Source organism: Delphinus delphis, chromosome 9, assembly GCF_949987515.2.
Source record: "Delphinus delphis chromosome 9, mDelDel1.2, whole genome shotgun sequence".
NCBI classification, from domain to species: Eukaryota; Metazoa; Chordata; class Mammalia; order Artiodactyla; family Delphinidae; genus Delphinus; species Delphinus delphis.
In genome coordinates, this window is record NC_082691.1 from 21,957,045 (window position 1) to 21,976,692 (window position 19,648).

Below are 19,648 nucleotides of genomic sequence, written 5' to 3' on the forward strand. Positions count from 1 at the left end.
GGCCTTTTTGTCAGTGAATCTGTTCCCAGATGAGATAACCAGCTATCAGCTAAATGCACTTGCCTTTAAAATGGGAGGATTATCAAGGTCAAAAACCATCTTCCTACACTAATTTTTTCCTTCTTTGGGGCAGCCCAGATACTTAACTAATAAAAGTAGTTTAACGATAAGAGTAATTGTGCAAACAGGAATGTCTCTCAATAACATACCATGTGATTCCATAGTGTAACAGCAAGCACTCTGGATTAGGATTCTAGAGACATCGGTTCTAGTTTAAAATCTGCCAGTAACCTAATATATACTTTTCAGCACATCATGAAGCTTTCCTAGGCCTTAGTGCTTTGGGGGCTTTTGTTGTTGTTGTTTTTGGCCGCACCAATGTGTGGCCTGCGGGATCTCAGTTCCCTGCCCAGGGATCGAACCCAGGCCCTGGCAGTGAAAGCACCAAGTCCTAACCACTGGACCGTCAGGGAATTCCCAGTGCTTTTTTACAAAATAAAGTGGAAAACTACAGAATCAGATCATTTCAACAATCATTTTCATCCATAAAATGTGCTGATTCCATGAAGTGCTTAAAGTTGTCTCAAGAATTCAGAGAATCCAGTTATCAATGGAAACTGGGAGGGCATCACTGAAGGGCCAGATAGGTCCAGGCATGGGAAGGAGAGCGGCAGGATCAAAAGGGACAACATGGGGCTTCCCTGGTGGCACAGTGGTTGAGAGTCCGCCTGCCGATGCAGGGGACACGGGTTCGTGCCCCGGTGTGGGAAGATCCCACATGCCACGGAGCGGCTGGGCCCGTGAGCCATGGCCGCTGAGCCTGCGCGTCCGGAGGCTGTGCTCCACAACGGAAGAGGCCACAACAGTGAGAGGCCCGCATACCGCAAAAAAAAAAAAAAAAAAGGGACAACATGGATGGACCTCAAGGGTACTATGCTAAGTAAGTCAAACGAAGAACGAAATCACGCCATTTGCAGCAACATGGTTGGACCCAGAGATTATTGTATTAAGTGAAGTAAGTCAGACAGAGAAAGACAAACATATGATATCACTTATATGTGAAATCTAAAAAAATGATACAAATGAACTTATTTACAGAAAAGAAACAGACTCACAGACAGAAAACAAACTTACGGTTACCAGAAGGGAAGGAGTTGGGGAGGGATAAATTAGGAATTTGGGATTAACAGATACATACTACTACATATAAAATAGATAAACAACAAGGTCTTAGTGTACAGCACAGGGAACTATATTCAATACCTTGTAATAACCTTGTATAAAGGGAAAGAATCTGAAAAAATACATATTATGTATAACTGAATCACTTTGCTGTACACCAGAAACTAACACAACATTGTAAGTCAACTTTACTTTAATAAAAGACAAATACCGTATGATCTCTCTTATATGTGGAATCAAAAAAACCAAACCAAACCAAAACCAAAACCAAAACCAAGCTTATAGAGACAGAGAACGGACTGGTGGTTGCGGGAGGTGGGGGTAGAGGAGGGGTGGGGAGAAATGGATGAACATTTTTGTTTTGTTTTGTTTAAAGTGAATTTAAAAAAAAAATTTTTAAAGCACAGGAATAGGCATGGCATTGGGAGGATGAAGAGTGAGCAACAGAAAGAACCTGGTCTGAAGCAGGTGAAGGTACATGTTGTGAAACGGTGACAAAGTTGGAAGAGTCCAGTAGAATCTGGCTGTGAAGAAGCTCTGGTTATTAGAGCTCTGAAATCAAAGCACCTGCTGTACCTTGGGGCAAACATAACTCCACCGGGGAGAGTGAAAGGGGCACCTAAGCCTGGCCCCTGTGGAAGGCCATTTTCTAAATAAAACATTAAGTCTGCCACGGCCTCAGCCAATAAGAGAAGCACTGTTGACAAAAACCTTACTGTAAAGTATGTAGACCAAGGAACCCTATCTTGCTCATATGAGAGATGTTACAGTTTGTCTCATTTGCAATGGAAAAATCTCATTATAAGCAACAGAGTGTTAATACCTTGAGGCAAACTACATTTTATAATCAAATGGCTTATCAGGTTATTCAGGGACAGATAAAATAAGTCTTTGCAAAAGGCAAAATATTTGTTCAAAGGACAAATCATTACAATAGATCCTATAGGTCTTTCTGGTCACATAATTTCTGAAATCTTAACTGAACAAAAGGCCTCGTAAGTGTCTCCATGATCTGTCTGCACCTTACCCTCATTTCCCGCTGGCCTCAGTTCCCACCACTCTGCCGCTGTTCATGCCACTCCAGCCTCATTGACCTCACTATCCTTGAACAGTGAGTTTACCAAGTACTCTGGCCTCAGGGCCTTTGCGCTGGCTGTTCTGTTCTGCCAGAAATGTGCTTCCCCGTGGCGCACGCTTGCTCCCTCCTTTCAGATCTCTGTTTAAACTCTCCTTTAATAGTGTTTCCTAGGATTATCCCTCAAATAAACTAACTGGGCTCAAATACTTGCCTCAGACTCTACTTACGGGGGAAAACCAAACTAAAACAAGAAGTCATCTCAGGGGACAGGATCACTTTAGCCACGAGGTGCTGGCACGAGGGAGTGGGGAGAGTGAAATAGGGAAGAAGGGTATGCAGTGTACGGGCACTGTCAATTGACTGACCACCTTGCATGGAGTGCACCTCAGAATCACCCACTTGAGGGCTGGAAAGGGGGAGTATTCATCCTTCAGCTCCTTGTCCCCCGATTGGTCATGGCTTATCCTATTGGAAATCCTTTCTAAACATACTTCCAGGTGGTACACATGCAGCTGGTAAGCAGATTTTCCCAAGGGCTCTGGGCAAAAAGCGAGAAGTAGGTAGAGCAGCTGAGGTGAGGCACTGCCTGTCAAATTACATTTGGGCAGAGCTGGTTCTCAGTGTGGTGGCTGGTATAAAAGGTGAGCTAAGATAAAGTATGGGGTTTCCAATACAAAAATTAACACTATTCATTCTACTATTTTAAAAGATGTGATCAGATAATTTCATGAGAGGTACATCAAATTTTCAAAGCTTAGTAACATTACCTGAATAGGATTTAATGTTGTAACTAAATCAAACTTACAATAAAGTTGGCCTGAAAGTACATTCTATGATATACATAATCGCCACTCTTCTGCATGACGATTACGCATAGATGGTAAATATCATGTAAAGATTATAGTTTCTACTGGGTTTACCAACATAGTAAGGAACTTCTAAGGCTCAAACGAATAAGGTTTCAAAAAGAACTGGGAGGCACAGGGACCTAATCCAAGGTTCTGTACAGATGCCTAGCCTCATAACTGGGATGAACACAAGCAGCTATTAGCCCAGGAGATCAGGCTCACATCTATTCCCTTGTTTTAGGAGTCAGAACACCAATGTTTTAGAACCTATCTTGCTTCAGCTAGTCCATTTCCATCATCTCTGAATTAAGCATTGCACCTAATTCTAAGAGGAGCAGAGGATGCTAAGAGGAGGACATGAAGTACTTCTCTGGTGACACAGTGGTTAACAATCCACCTGCCAATGCAAGGGACACGGGTCTGAGCCCTGGTCTGGGAAGATCCCACGTGCCACGGAGCAACTAAGCTCGTGCGCCACAGCTACTGAGCCTGCGCTCTAGAGCCCGAGAGCCACAACTACTGAAGCCTGTGAGCCTAGAGCCCGGGCTCCGCAAGAAAGACAAGCCACTGCAACGAACAGTAGCCCCTGCTCGCCACAACTAGAGAAAGCCCGCATGCAACAACGAAGACCCAACACAGCCAAAAAAAAAAAAAAAAAAAACAGAGGAAGACATGACACAGAAGAGGGAAGAGGACTGCGGAGGTTCTCAGTATAACATGGCAGGAGGGAAGGTTAGGATGAGTAAAACAATGATGAGATTTCAGGGAAAGCCTTCTGCCCACCAACGTCTCTCATAAACTGTTCTGCTGAGGTCCCTGAGAAGGTCCCATCCAGACTCAGCTCTGGTTCCCTTGACACTCTAAGCTGGCTCTGTGGGAGCCCAGGACTGCCTCATAAGCCTCACTGGAAAGTATTTATAAAGGGTTTTCCATCACACATAACTGCAGGAAAATACATCCGAGTGGGAAGTCTGCTAACAAAAGAAGGAGCTTAAGTGCCAAACAAACAGAAGAGACGGAAACCACTGCAGGATAGGAATAGAAAGAGACTGACATGCGATCTACCTGACCAGAGGTTGAAAAATGGTAGTCCACAGGCTGGATCCAGCCACAGGTGGTTATCATTGCCTGAAGAGAACTTTTTTTTAAATATCTGGGCTGGTACTTCCCTGGTGGCACAGTGGTTAACAATCCACCTGTCAATGCAAGGGACACGTGTTCGAGCCCTGGTCCGGGAAGATCCCACATGCCACGGAGCAACTAAGCGCGTGTGCCACAACTACTGAGCCTGCGCTCTGGTGCCCACAAGGCTAGAGCCCGTGCTCCGCAACAAGAGAAGCCACCTCAGTGAGAAGCCCATGCACCGCAACAAAGAGTAGCCCCCGCTCGCCGCAACTACAGAAAGCCCATGCATAGCAACAAAGACCTAACGCAGCCAAAAATAAATAAATAAATAAGTTTATTTATTTAAAAAATATATATCTGGGCCAACATTTAAAAATTAAAATTTTACATAATAGTCCATACTTCTCTTGATAAATTGAAAAGCTGGTCCCACTAGGCTTATTGCCTAACTTCTGAGACGGGACACATATCTCATGGGGCACCCCGCCTACCACTAGACCCTATAGCTCGCCGTGTGGGCAATCGCCACTCCTCTCTTGCATCCATTGTATCCCCAGCGCTGTGCATTGAGCCTGACCCACTGCAGACACTCCATATTTGTTGAGTTCTGAACAGATGGATGATAAAAAATGTTAAAAGGAAGTGAGGGTGGGAATCATATAAGTAATCAACTGTGCAGTGGGCCTCGGCAAATGAGTAGAACTGATTTTTATTTAGAATTCGTGGACTATTCATAATGCAATATGTACTGGTTAGAAGTTCACCAGATATCAGGATAAAATGGCATTCTCCAAGCAATACTAACGTCTTCCCAACCTTTTGTACCAGCTTCTGCCTGTAGGGTTTCTAGTGTGTTCTCCATGTTCAGTCTGCAGATGCTAATTGCCTTTTTAATATTTCTGTTATTCACTGTTATATTATTTTCTGTACTTTCTTGTTTACTTGGAAAAAATGTAAAGCAACCTCTTTTTCATGCTTGACATGACCTTTGCCTTTTTATTCTGAGATAAAGCTATTTATAAAAATGCTTGCAATTTGACAGTAGTTCAATAAATCTTCATCTCTCAATAAGTACTAAAAACTGTAATTTCATTACCTGGTTGAAGCTCATTCCTTCTTCCCTCTTTAGCAGCTTGAACTAAACTTGCAGCTAATGGAAAAAGAAAAAAATAATCCAGTAGCAAATGATCCATACAGCGGCTTTAACAGTTTACCATTTTATACCCAAAATAAGTGAGGGCTCAAAGCTGTCAGTGGATGATTAAGGTGAAATACAAAGTATTCTTTTTTGTAGATACACTCTACAGATTCTTTATTTCAAATCTAATCTCCCAAGTGCATCTTCTCCCAGAAAACCATTGTTATAGAATGATCAAATATTGCAAAAATTCAATACTTTGAAACTAAAAAAATGTAGTTTAGTTCTTGAATTGTAGCAATGAAAGAGTTCAACTTACCCAGCAAAGTTCTCTCCCTGTTGACTGAGCAACTGACAACTTGCAAGTCTTTCTCAAATGTATAGAGATGCTATTAAAACAGAAGTATTTTTTAATGTGGAGTTTCATGTTAAACAACAATTTCATGAATGCAATTCCCATTCAGCTCTCTAGCAAGTATCATTGTGGTAAAGCATTTTATTAAAGAACCACCAGTGAACCAGTTCATCCATACTGAGAAGTTTCAGATTATTTTTTAAGAAAAAAGTTTGCTATTGTAGGCCATCTTGGCACTGAAACTTAACCATGAGACAATATAGTATAGTGGTTAAGAGCATAGAACTTGGAGCCAAGCTAGACCCAGGTTCAAATCCTAACTCTGCCACTTGCTAGCTGTGTGACTTTAGATGAGTTATTCAACCTCTCTATCCTCCCATCAGTAAAACTGAAATCATAATACAACCTATCTCAGGAGATCCTTAGAAGTGGTGAGTTAGATAATCCATGTGAAAGTACTTACTACAATGTCTGCCACACATAATAAGTACTCAAGTGTTAGCTATTATGATTATTGAGGCAAGTAACTAATCAATTTACATGACTATGACATCATTAACTATGTCTAACAGACTGTCACAGTGCATCCCCTAAAGGACTCTGTATTTAGAATACTGGCAAAGCAGTCTTCTTTTTTATTTAATCTTTATTTTTATTTTCTTGCTGTTTGATTGTTGCAAGATTCCATTTCCTGGAATAGTAAAGAAAACTAAAATGGTCATGCAGAAGGAGGATGTGAGGTGCACATTGAGGAACTGGAGCCAATCACAGTTATATTAAGTAAAGTCTCTTAAAATACACTTAGAGGATAAGGAAAGATAGAGCCTTAGACTTCAGGAGAGAGCAGGCTAAGAGAAACAGTGACTGCAGAACTATTACGAAGGTAATTAGTACCTGCAGACTAAAGAACCACTGAGAACATACTAGAATCCAGTGGCCAGAAGTTGATAGAAAATGTTGAAAAGTCAGGAAAAGGGAACTTTGAGTTAATAAGAAGGCTCTGAATTCATGTGAGAAATTTTGGTTTCCTTTGACTCTTGCTCTAACTGAGGGATTCTTATTTATAAGTAAGAAGAGTCATGAATGTATACACTTAAGTTTTCAGTGTTTTATCCTTTTAATTAATAAATAACACACAAGGAGAGTCTCAGCATTTAAGACATGCGAACACTACCAAATAAAAAGTCTACGTTCTCCATTACATTCACCCAATTCCAATTTCCTCTGAAAAGGAAACATGTTTGTAATTTGCTCCGTAGCCTTCCAGATCATTCAAAATGAGTTTTTAATATATATTTATGCACGTACATATTTGTCTTGCAAGTTTTTTAAACATAAACGGAATGTAGTATTCTGGCAACTTGCTTTTTTCATGTAATAATGTGTTTTGGAGCGCCTTCTGTGCCAGTGTACATTTATAGACTTCTGAGTCCCTCAATACTGGTAAATTGTTTTTATGTAGGCACAAAGTGACTCCCTCCCATTTGCCCCAAGAATTAGACAAGCCTGTCACATTAATCAATGTCTTACGTGAGTAGTTTGAGGAAAGATTAAGAAAAGGAGGCTGGTTCTAAACCTGGATCTTTGAGAAGTAATGAAAAGCAAGAACAGTGAAGGTTATGCAGAATCAGAAGTCAGAGCCAGAGGTCATTATGAGATCCTAAGCTTCTGGGAGCACACAAATCCGGGGAAGGCGTTGGACTTCCTACATTCCTACAGAACATTGGATAATTGGTTTGCGCCAACTTGGCTTAAATCTCAAAGGACTAAGAGACCAGGTGACATTTTGTTCCAGGACTCCTTACACATTTTTTTTTTTTAAGATAATGGTAAAGGGAGAAGAGAAGGAAGCAAAGAAATATAAACTAAATTTTTAGAAAATAAAATGAAATAAGAAGTTGTATCTAGAAAGAAGGGAAAACTTGAATAGCAGGAAAGTAACCAATAAGTAACTATAATCTATGGTGATTTTTACCTCATTTTGTTTGGTCTGGTAATCATACAATCCAAAGAAGACATTTCCCTTATCATCCTGAAAAGAAAAAATTAACTAGATGTTTATTAAATGTCATTGTTTAGGAAGTTACTAGTTTTAAAAGAAACCTGCAATAATTCAACCAGTATTAGCAACAAGCACTCTAAAGGTAGCCTGCTGTGCATGTCAGAGAGGGACTGAACCTGTTTCTGCTGGTCATATGGATCAAAGAGTGAAAGGCAATAAGAATGTACAGCTCAGTGAGTCTGGGGGACCCTGTCTCCTAGGACTGAGCATGGTGAAGGAGCGAATCTTTTTGTACTTCCATTTATTTCTGTAAGAATATATATGACGGTCACTGAAAGTGGCCAGAACAAGTCCCTGATATTCTTATAAGTAAAACTTTTTGAATCGTACAACTCCTTTAACGCAGCATCCTCACAGATACAACTTAAAATAACTTTTTTTAAGCAAAAAAAAAAAAAGTACAGTAATACAACTGTGCAAAGCAAACTGACCACTGTTATCATTCTTCCACTTTTCACTACTACGGTAAAGTTATCTGTAAAGTTAAATTTTCTTTCCTTAGAACAATTAATATTGAAAACACACTGTCAAATATTAATACCTCAAAAGTCTGAGCATATATAAGTTTGAAAAGATGATGTATAGTAATAATATTTAATATTTTCTCAAAGATAAAAATTTAACATTAATTAGGTTTAAACATCTCTTACTTGGCATTTTTCCTGTAGAAAATGAAACTGTTCATCTATTCAAAACATTTGAGCACTGTGTCAGACACTGTGTAGTTTTTTATTTAAAAAAGAGAAAATATTTCATAAGACTGAATTTCAATTACCCTACTCAATCTCACAAAATAAAAAATGTCATATGTTAAAGATTAAATACCAACAGGTCTTATTCACTACCCATCAGTAAGATACAACATAAAACTCTGTAAAAAAAGAAATGGTTAAAATGGTAAATTTTATGTTATGTATATTTTACCACAATTTAAAAAAAGAATATAGGCATACCTTATAGGTATAAATAATATTTCCATTTCTTTCAACATTTAGTACACGTAAGCTCTCATAATTGTTTTCTAAAACACCTGAAACAATAATAGCAAGTTAATACTTAGTAGATGTTTACAAACATATCTAACAAATACAATATTAGTGAAAAGCCAAATACAAAAGAATACTGATCATACCATTACATAGAGTTTAAAAACAAGCAAAGCTAATCTATTTTATTAGCGATCAGACTAGTAATGACCTTTAGGGAAGAGGAAAGGAGCAGTGATTAGGAAGTACCTCAAGGGAGCCTTGCTAATGGAAGTGTACACATTGGAAAAAACCAGCAGAATCTACTGAAGCTGAATATATATGGCTCAAAAATTGCCCTTGTACATATATCTCATAAGAAGTATACACATATTGTGGCAAATAACACATATGACATCTATAGCACTATGGTTCAGAGACTTCCCTGGTGGCGCAATGGTTAAGAATCCGCCTGCCAATGTAGGGGACACGGGTTCAAGCCCTGGTCCGGGAAGATCCCACATGCTGTGGAGCAACTAAGCCCATGCGCCACAACTACTGAGCCTGCGTTCTAGAGCTCGTGAGCCAAAACTACTGAGCCCGCGTGCCACAACTACTGAAGCCCGCATGCCTAAAGCATGTGCTCCACAACAAGAGAAGCCACCACAGTGAGAAGCCCACACACCGCAAAGAAGAGTAGCCCCCGCTTGCTGCAACTACAGAAAGCCTGCACATGGCAACAAAGACCCAAAGCAGCCAAAAATAAATAAGTAAATAAATATAGCACTATGGTTCATAATAGTCAAAACTGGAAACCCAAAATATCCATCAAGCAAAGAATGAATAAATTGTGGTATATTCAAACAATGGAGTATTATACAACAATAAAAATGAATTAACTTGCTATAACATACACCATAAATGAGTACAAGAAGCCCACATACTCACCCCTCCCAAAAAAGGTACAAACTGTATGATTTAATTTACACACAAGTTTCAAAATCTGGCAAAAAGAATCTATTGCGCTAGATGAGTGATTGCTGGAAAGGAGTATGAAGGGGACCTTTGGGGTTCTATTAATTTTCTCCTTCCGGCTCTGAGTGCCAGTTCCATGGGTGTGCCTCACTTTGTGAAAATTAACTGAGTGGCACTTGTGATTTGTGTACTTTTCTGTATGAAGGCCATATTTGACAAAGGATATAAAGATTTTTTACACAAAACATTTAACTTGTAAGTTAATGGACCATCATTTTTCTTCTAAAATTTTTGGATATTCCTCCGATTTCTACAGTTAAAGGATTTAAACACTGGTTAGAAACAGCATTGATAATTATCATCATTAATGGGGAAGAAAAGTATATATCCCCAATTTCCTCAAAATTAAATTGCTTCAACTTGACTCATTTTCCCCACACAAGAATAGTGTTATTAGATGTTAAAATATTATGTTGATTATGACAAATTCCAATATTCAGACAAAACATATGCAAAATATCCTATAAATCAGAGCAAATTTCAGTTTGTATTCCTGATTAAAAAGGAAAAATCAAGACACAAAATCAGGATAATTGGTGAGCTCAACCCCTGCACTGGAGCTGGGAGTGGAAAACCTTTAGAGATGGTTCAGTGAGAACTTAGGAATCATCCTGAGATCTCTCTTGCCAACTCCTCACAAGAAGAAGCTGCCTGGCTCTTCAGGGGGCAGGGCAAAGAAGGGGGTAAGTGTTGCTTATATATGGGTATATACACTTTTCAATGTATATTGAGGTATCAGACACATTATTCTCAATATTAAAAAAAATAAGAATAATCACTTGGTCTCTTAGGATAATAGTATGATTCAATTAGCTTACTGCTGAACAGCACTTCATAATTTACAGAGTTCTCATTGCTATCTCAATCATACTGTATAAGGTACTACAGGCCCATTGTATGGGTAAAACAACTGAGTTTCAATGAAGTTAAGATATTTGGCCAATACCATATATTGAAAAAGTGGCACAGACTAATTTCAAGCCTAGGAAAAGGTAAACAGAATGAACTAAGTTTCCTTAGTTAAGTATCATCACAGTATCATACTCACAATGGGAACACGGATAATTACTGAAAAATCCTTTAAGGTGGATTTTGCAGACACCTAAAGAGGATTTCAGTGAGTTTCTTTTCATCCTGCACATGACTCAAAACTCCTGGAATGCAATGTGTCAATATTTTGAGAAGCATTTTTTTTTTTCTTTCAAGATTATAAGGATGCTGGAAGAGACCTTCTCAAAAGTACACTTAAAAGGTTTCAACTAAGATAAGAAACTTCTTTACAAGAATCTTGCTAAGAAAATCCAATTTCCTTGCAAAAGCACATCTATTTCCAAATCACGAAAATACTAAGAGAAAAAAATTCTCCAACAAGTGCAGATTACAACACATGATATATGCTTATTCCATTAAATCAATGGTTCTCAATGCTTGTGTTGTGTTAGAATCATCAGGGGAGATTTTAAAAGAACATGGATGTCCAAGCCCTGTCCCAAATATCCTAATTTTTTTGAGCTGGTGAGGGCCCTACTCCCTGGTGTCTGTATTTTTAAGTTTCCCTTGTCATTCTAATGTGCAGCCAGGGCTGAGAACCAGTGAACTACATATTTATAAATAATATACATTAAACAATATTCATTAGATAGCATAACTAGGACCTGCTTATAATGTAACCAGAGTAGAAAGACATAATAAAAATAATGCCTTCATGGGTCTGTTAGGGAGTAAGAATTGCAGTCTTAAATAATCCTGCAGTTAAGTACATGGTTCTCATCTGAAGGATATTTGCATTCGATAAATTTAGCAATGTTGTTAAGCCAGAGACCAGGGTCTCACCACACACTATAAACCCATTGGCCCTTCCTCCCCGGATTAGTTGCTCATGTTTTAGACACACCCTTTTAAAAGACTTATTCAATAACCTCTTTGCTTATTCATTCTGACTCTTCTCCCACTAGTTCAACTCTGGAAAGTCCAGAAGAGGAAGTTTAGCAATTTCAAATGAGGAAATGTGGTTTAATTTTCCAGTTCAGTGAAATCAGAGTTCATGAAGGAAAAATGTAGCATTCTGATAAATACTTGCATAAGTAAACCTACTAAAAAAACGGAGAGTATCTAGATATTAAAGGTGTTGGTGAGTCACAGCTCATGTAAAATTAAAGCTGGTTTGCCACCCCAGTGTCCACTGAAGCCCTATTTACAAGAGCCAGGTCATGGAAGCAACCTAAATGCCCATCGACAGATGAATGGATAAAGAAGATGTGGTACAGGGCTTCCCTGGTGGCGCAGTAGTTGGGAGTCTGCCTGCCAATGCAGGGGACACGGGTTCGAGCCCTGGTCCAGGAAGATCCCACATGCCGCGGAGCAACTAAGCCTGTGTGCCACAACTACTGAGCCTGCGCTCTAGAGCCCACGAGCCACAACTACTGAGCCCAAGTGCCACAACTACTGAAGCCTGGGCGCCTAAAGCCCGTGCTCCACAACAAGAGAAGCCACGACAATGAGAAGCCCACGCACAGCAACGAAGACCCAACACAGCCATAAAATAAATAAAATAAATAAATTTATTTAAAAAAAAAAGAAGATGTGGTACATATATACAATGGACTATTACTCAGCCATAAAAAGGAACAGAATTGGGTCATTCGTAGAGATATGGATGGACCTAGAGGCTGTCATAGAGAGTGAAGTAAGTCAGAAAGAAAAAACCAAATATATATTAACGCATATATGTGGAATCTAGAAAAATGGTACAGATGAACCAGTTCACAAGGCAGAAATAGAGACACAGATGTAGAGAAAAAAACCTATGGACACCAAGGGGGGAAAGCAGCAGTGGGGGTGGGGAGCTGGTGGTGGGATGAACTGGGAGATGGGGATTGACATGTATACACTAATATGTATAAAACAGATAATAAGAACCTGCTGTATTAAAAAAAATAATAAAATTCAAAAAAACCCTATATTTTCATTTATAGTTTCTATCTTTGATGTCATGCACAGAATTGTCTTTCCTACCCTGAGATTATATAAATGCTTGGTATATTTTTTTCTACAATTTTTGTGTTTTTATTTTTTAATTATATATTTGATCCAACTAAAATTTATTTATGTATTTATACTCATACGTATACAGTATGAGATAACAATTGTCATTATACTTTGTTTACAAATGGTTACCCAGTTGTTCAAATGCCATTTATTGAATTATGTTTTTTCTGAAATGCCACACTTATAATGTAGTAAACCCCTATGTATATTTCTGAACTATTTATTCTTGTTCCATTGACCCGTCTACATATTATTAAGTCAATGCCACATTGCTTTGATTACAGCTTTATAATGCTTTTTAATATTTGGTGGTCAAGTCCTCTGTGATCACTCTCCTTTCATGGCTATTCTCATCCTTTTATCTTTTCAAATAAACTTTAGGGTAAATTTGTAAAAAAAAAAAAAAAAGGCTGGTTTGCCAGATAAGTCTCGTCCACTTCAATGTATTCTTTGCCAAACACGAGTGATTTCACTTTAAAAGAATATGTCTGTCAAATATGTAAATTTGGTTTCCAACTGCTATGAGACAAAAATCAAATAAAAGTATTTCTTTTCTTTCCAATGACTATGGGGGTGGAGGGAGTCTCACAGCCCTATACAAAAATTTGAACTAGTTCCTAAAACAGAGATCAAAGAGTGCTAAGATATAATTATCCTATGACATTTCTATTCTGTAAATAATTCACATAAAACCTCCTGCTCAACAGGACCAGATATTATAATTTCTAAACGTATGAAGTAAACATTATTATATGATTTATATTTCATATTCTGAATAAAATGAGAAAAATCAAGGATGGGGTGATTAGTTAAGCAATAAAGACAGAAAAGAATTAGAAAAGGAGACTAGGAAGGTAGGGGAAGGAAAAGTGAAAAGGAAGGACAGTGGTGAGAGAAGAGTAAAACAATAAACAAAAACAATGTGACTAAGCCAATCCTCTGGCCCCCAAATCTGTCTGGGGGTATCTAGGAGGCAACAATAAAAGCATTACTCTTGACTCAGATAACTGGTAAAATATATCACTTCCCTGGAAAAAATGAATAACTACAGTATTTGAAAGATTAATCAATCTGGAACATTAATAAATTCTAATAAATTCATCAATCTAATACTAATTGAAGCAGGCAAGGAGATATAGGCAAGAAAACCTACATTATTTCTGGTCTTAAATATACGTGACATTTAAACCTTAGAAAATTTACATACCGGAGACTTTTTCTTAATTTCCTGAAGATATGATACATTCCAAGAGGGGATTAAGCATTAGACAGAAAAATTAATATATAAAATCTATTATATTGCTACATACCAGTAATAGTTAGAACCTATAATGTTTTTAAATGTGCTATTTATGAGAGCAACAAAAAATAATAACAACCCAGGAATAAATCTGGCAAAAACCTTCATGGAGAAAATTCTAAGACTTCTTAAGAATCATAAAAGAGCTCTAAATAAACAACAAGCTATACTTTATTCATAGTTGGGAAGATTTAATATTGTAAAGATGCCAATTCTCCCCAAGCTGATCCACAGATTCAATGCAACTCAAATCAAAAATCCAACAGATTTTGGTGAAATCTAACTGGCTGATTCCAAAATATATATGTAAGAACAAGGAGCATAGAATAGCCAGAGATGATCCTGAAGATGACTGATGTGAGAAGACTTACTCTACCAGTTATCAAGACTTAACAGAAAGATAGTTACTAAGATGTCTTCGTCTAACATTGGCCAATGGAACAAAATTAAAAGCCCAGAAAAGAAGACTCACACACATATGGAAACTTGATGTGTGAAGGAAGTGGTTTTGCTGTCAGTGAGAAAAGGTAGGGCTACTTGGTTAGTGACACTAGAACTACTAGCTATTAACACAGAAAAACAATGCAATTTACAAAAGAATATATTAACACCTGTAAGCTATAAATAACAAAACAAAATCATATAACCACCACCCAGCTTAAAAATAGCAAATATCAGGGCTACTTTTGAAGGTTCTGGTGTCCCCTTATTTGATTCCTACATCATATTACAAAAATAAATTCCAGATGGATAAAAAGATAACAAAATTCAAAGAAAAAAGCTTTAAAGCTTTTAGAAGTTAACATAAAAATGTCTTCATGACTTCTAAATTTCTTTAAAATATCCAAAACCCACAAACCGTAAAGGAAAAGACTCATAAATTAGACTACATTATAATCAAGAACTCTTGTTTATCAAAGGTAATCACAAACTGAAAAAACCAAGAGATTGAGGGAAGATATCTGCAACATATATGATGAACAAGGGACTAGAATCCACAATGAAGAATGCCTTAAAATCAATATTAAAAAAAGCCACAACAGACAAATAGACAAAAGGATGAACCAACATCCCATAGAAGGGGAAACTCAAATAGCCAGTAAATATATAGAGATGTTCAACCTCAAACCACAATGAAGTAACGTTTAGACCCACCAGTTTGACAAGAAATTTAAAATCTGGAAAAATTAAGAGCTTGTGAAGATACAGAGTACCAAAAACATTTCTATACCACAAATGGGGTAGTTAATAAGTACAAGTACTTTAGAAAACAATTTGGCACTACCCAGGAAAAGTGAAGACGTGCATAGCCTGTGACTCAGCAACTCTCAAGTCAGACATCCATCCTAGAGAAACATGTAAAGTACGCACCAGGTTAGTAAAAGCATAGACTGTAACAGCAAACCCCAGAAACCTCCCAAATGTCACTGTTGGGATGAAGATAAGTAAGTTGGGTTTCCTAGGAAACATCCTGAGACAGTTTCGTATGCAGGGTATTTACTAGGGAGTGCTTACTAAAGTGGGATTAACACCTGTAGCAGGAAGGAGAAGGAAGCAGGACCAGGCTGGGGAAGAAGTCAAGTTACAATGAAGGCCCAGTGGCCTCAGGTGACCTTGGGGTCCTCCACTGGGGAAGCTCTAGAACTGAAATGAATTGTCAGAGTTGTCCCATGTGAGTCAAAATGCCCAGGCCTTTATACCCCACCTCACCCTCTCATTAAAGGAGGCCATACCTAAACTAAAGGGGCATAAAGTTGGGTGACACAACCCTCTGCCGAGGCCATCCCTGAAGGCGCTGACAGCTGAGGGCTATCTGCTGCCCACACGTACAGCACCTGGGACAAGCCCTTTCTTGATAGGAAGATCTAAGCACTGCATCTCCATGTCCACCATAGTGTTGTATAGTCACACAAATGGAATACTATACAGCAGTGAAAATTAACGACCTACAGCAGTCAACATGGATAAATCTTACACTACTGAGAAGAAAAAAATGAAAAGAATACATATAGTGTTCTTTCATTTACTTAAAGTTCACAAACAAGCAAAATGAAATGATATTTTGCTTAGGGAGATATACATATGGGTTAAAACTACAAATAGAATCAAAGAAATGTTAAAATATAAAAGTTTAAGTGGTTGTAGGTAACAACTTACAGATGAGGGATACGGAGAGCAATAGGATCAAATAGGGAGACAAAGAGCCTACAAAAGTCTTGATATTATTCTATTTTTAAGGTGGGTACACAGTTTTGCTTTTTTTTATTTTTATAGCTTAGATGTGTTAAAAATACTCTTTTGTATAACTTTTAATTTTTAAAGAACAAATATTTTCTTCCTTTATTTCAGGAGAAATAATTTTCCCAAAGTTCAACCTAGAACAAGAAACACATGCAGTAACCAAATCTGGTCTCCTTACTTCTTAACCCCTTTTTGACTAAAATGCTATCATATATGCACTGAATTTCTGTCCTGGCTGACTTAGCCCAGCTCTGTGGCTATTTTGCCAGAAATATGTCATACATCAGGAGTACTACTTAACACCCCTAAGAAATCTTCAGTTGTATTTGTTGATGTAAAAATATTAAGGCTTCAAATTTAGAGAGCAAGTGTGCAGAGAGGAGACTATACAATGGTATAATTATTCATAATTTACATTTGAAAAGCCGAGACTTTGAAAGGAAAATAATTTGCACAAATGTGTGGAGTAATAGCTGTGCTAGGAATAAAATAGACTCCCACATTCCCCTGCCAGTGCTACAAATTACAGCAGCAGAATAATTAACTTGTGGTTTTTTTGAGCTACCACCCACTGGTGATTTTCAGAAATAACAATTTCTTTTAGTATAATAGGGCTAATATCTTGCCAAGGTGCTCTGCAGGAGCAAAATACTACCAATATCAGAAAAATCTGGTATTTCTAGTAAGTTTAGTTTCTGAGGACCCAGGGGTATCTGCTGTTTGGTGAAATGTCAACACACAAGTTTATATGTCTTCACAGATGTGTGAAAGACACAAGGAAGCCAAAATCTAACTGGCTCACACACAGCTTTTCAATCACAACACACATTACTGAAACATAAGACTGTGGCATTTCACACTTCATCTAACTTCTCATTTTCAGACACTTGCCACTTAGCTCTATAAGGTGGAGGTCCAGAGGAAGGACCACTTTGTGGTAGAAACCATAAATCTTCAAAAGCTCTTTAGACATTCAGGAGACTTTTAAAAAATCCCCCAAAGTGAAGCTTTACTAATAATGACACTAGTCGTTTGTCAAACTCACTAGTCAAACTGGAGCTTTGAGCTACACAAACATGACTCCCTGTTTGGAACCAACAACTAACATGCCAAGACAAGGAACCCTACAAATATTCTGCTAAAGCCATAGGACAGAAAATTTTCTCCAGCGATAAGGGGAAAGGAGTTGTAGATATGGGTAATTTGATGGACCTCTCCAAAAAATGCCCTCCAGCAAGTCTAAGTGTTTAAGGAAAACCAGATGGGGAAAAAAAGAGGTAAACACACTGAAGTGGCTAGCTCCTGTGCACAACTGGGATCCAGGGTATCGTTTCTTTGAACCTGAACCTAAGCCCTGAAGATGCAACATTATTTCCAGCAAACGTTTCTTCTTGAAAAACAACCTGGGAAATCACAGAGTTCCCCTTCTTTAAAGTTTTGGTTGATCAATGCTGGGAAGGCTCGAAAGTGACTTTCCACTCTCTTATCAAAATCAAAACAAAGGATTTTTGAGACAGATGAAAATCAAAGGCTCAACTGCCCAGAATGTATTCCAATTCACCCTGAGGAAGTTGGGCAGGACACCCGAGGATCACTTGGTCTCACGCCTCTTGCTGGCCGGCACAGGTGGTCTCTGGGTTGGTGGTGACGGGCCTGATGCTTTGGAAAACAGTGGGCTCTCAGTTCATTGCTCACAGCCTGAAAGCAGACCCCTACCCTCTCGCACTTCACATCCGAAGTGGCATGTCCCCTAAATCACGGATACTGTTCACCCAGAAACACGTCTCACAAACGTGGGGACAAACCGTGCAGCTGTTAAGTATTTATACGGTGGTTTTCCTGGCGGCCATGATTCATCTTTTCTTTCTCATAACGCGAGAACTTCCAGTAGCCTCCAGTCTTGGTGGAACCCCTACCCAGGTGATGAATCTTTTTAGGCAGGTGAGATATGAATAAAGCATAGAGAACGACCCTCCCCCACCCCCTGCAGCCTTGTGCCGGAGGAGTTGCAGAGTCTGGGCAGCTGCTCCTCCACGCCCTGCTCTGATGAGATGATGCCAAGGTACCCAGCCTTTCTACTGAAGGTGACTTACTGTGCGCAACCCTTAAGCCAGAAGCTGGAGGAGTTCTAGCTGGAACTAGCTAGAAGAAGCAGTGACCACCTAGAGGGGTGGGATAGGGAGGGTGCGAGGGGATATTGGTATATATGTACACGTAGAGCTGATTCACTTTGTTATACAGCAGAAACTAACACACCATTGTACGGCAATTATACTCCAATAAAGATGTTTAAAAAAAAAGCAGTACAACTCCGCCACCGAGACCTTGCCCACCTTGCCCCGGGGGCTGTCCCTCCGCCCTTCAGCCAGTGGCCCCGGATGAGGGTGGCAAAGCCCAGACTCCGAAGAGGGGAAGGTCACCCCTTCAGCACCAACCTTCACAGGCTAGCAGGGGGCACAGGCTGCGCGTCTGGCGGTGCCCACCAACCACCCCGGCCCAGCCCGGGAACACCTAGGTATGAAGGACTCCAACTCCCCCGCCTCCGCTGCCCCTGCCTAACCCCCCCCCCCACATCCACGCCCCACCCCTCCCCGACGCACGCCTACAGCACCTGGGCCTCCGCCTCCGGCCCCAGCGGCCACTAACGCCGCCCGCTGTGCCCGCAGCCACGGGAGCACGTCCTTCCCGAGATCGAAGTCGGAGACCAGACGGAGGGCCATTGCCCGGACGCGGCCACCGGGCAGCTCTGGAGCCCTGCGCCGCGGGCATTCCCGGCCCTCCGCGCGCCACCGCACCCCGCGCCCGCCCCTCCTTCCTCTCCCCCGCCCGCCGCTTTCGGTTCCGCCGCGGCCGAGCGGGAGAAGCCCCAGCACCGCCTCCTCCCGGCCCGGCCCGCGCCGCGCACGTGAGCCTCGAGCTGCGCACGTTGGGCTGGCGGGGGGATGGGGGGAGGGGGAGCGACGAGGGCGCGGGGACCAGACCCAGCCGGGCCGCGAGCCCTCGACTTGCACCCTCGCGGCGGAGGACAGAGAGGGAGGGAGGATTTGTTTTTTAAAGAGGCGTGGAGATGTTGCTGGACCAATGGTTTCCAAACTATGCTGCATATGACATGTGCGTGCTAGGCGTTTGGGGTTTCTTTTGTTTGTTTGTTTGTTTGTTAATCCCCAGGTGAGTCCACTGTGCAGCAAACTTTAGAAACCAGTTGGCTAGAGAGAGGTATTACTAGCTGGGTCACCTGAGAAGGTTCAAGGTCATCACCGGGGCAGAAGCA

At 40.0% G+C, this 19,648-nt stretch overlaps 1 protein-coding gene across 1 annotated transcript in view; it reads right to left on the minus strand.

Moving 5' to 3' along the window:
* Positions 1-19,225, minus strand: part of GSAP (gamma-secretase activating protein) — an 89,162-nt gene extending 69,937 nt beyond the window's left edge. Inside the window, exons 1-5 of the mRNA XM_060020310.1 lie at positions 18,989-19,225; positions 8,742-8,818; positions 7,702-7,758; positions 5,691-5,760; positions 5,330-5,383 (exon numbers count right to left, since the gene is read on the minus strand). Of these exons, the coding sequence (XP_059876293.1) occupies positions 5,330-5,383; positions 5,691-5,760; positions 7,702-7,758; positions 8,742-8,818; positions 18,989-19,097 (367 nt within the window). The 5' untranslated portion in view covers positions 19,098-19,225. The remainder of the gene's footprint in view (positions 1-5,329; positions 5,384-5,690; positions 5,761-7,701; positions 7,759-8,741; positions 8,819-18,988) is intronic.
* Positions 19,226-19,648: the final 423 nt, after the last annotated feature.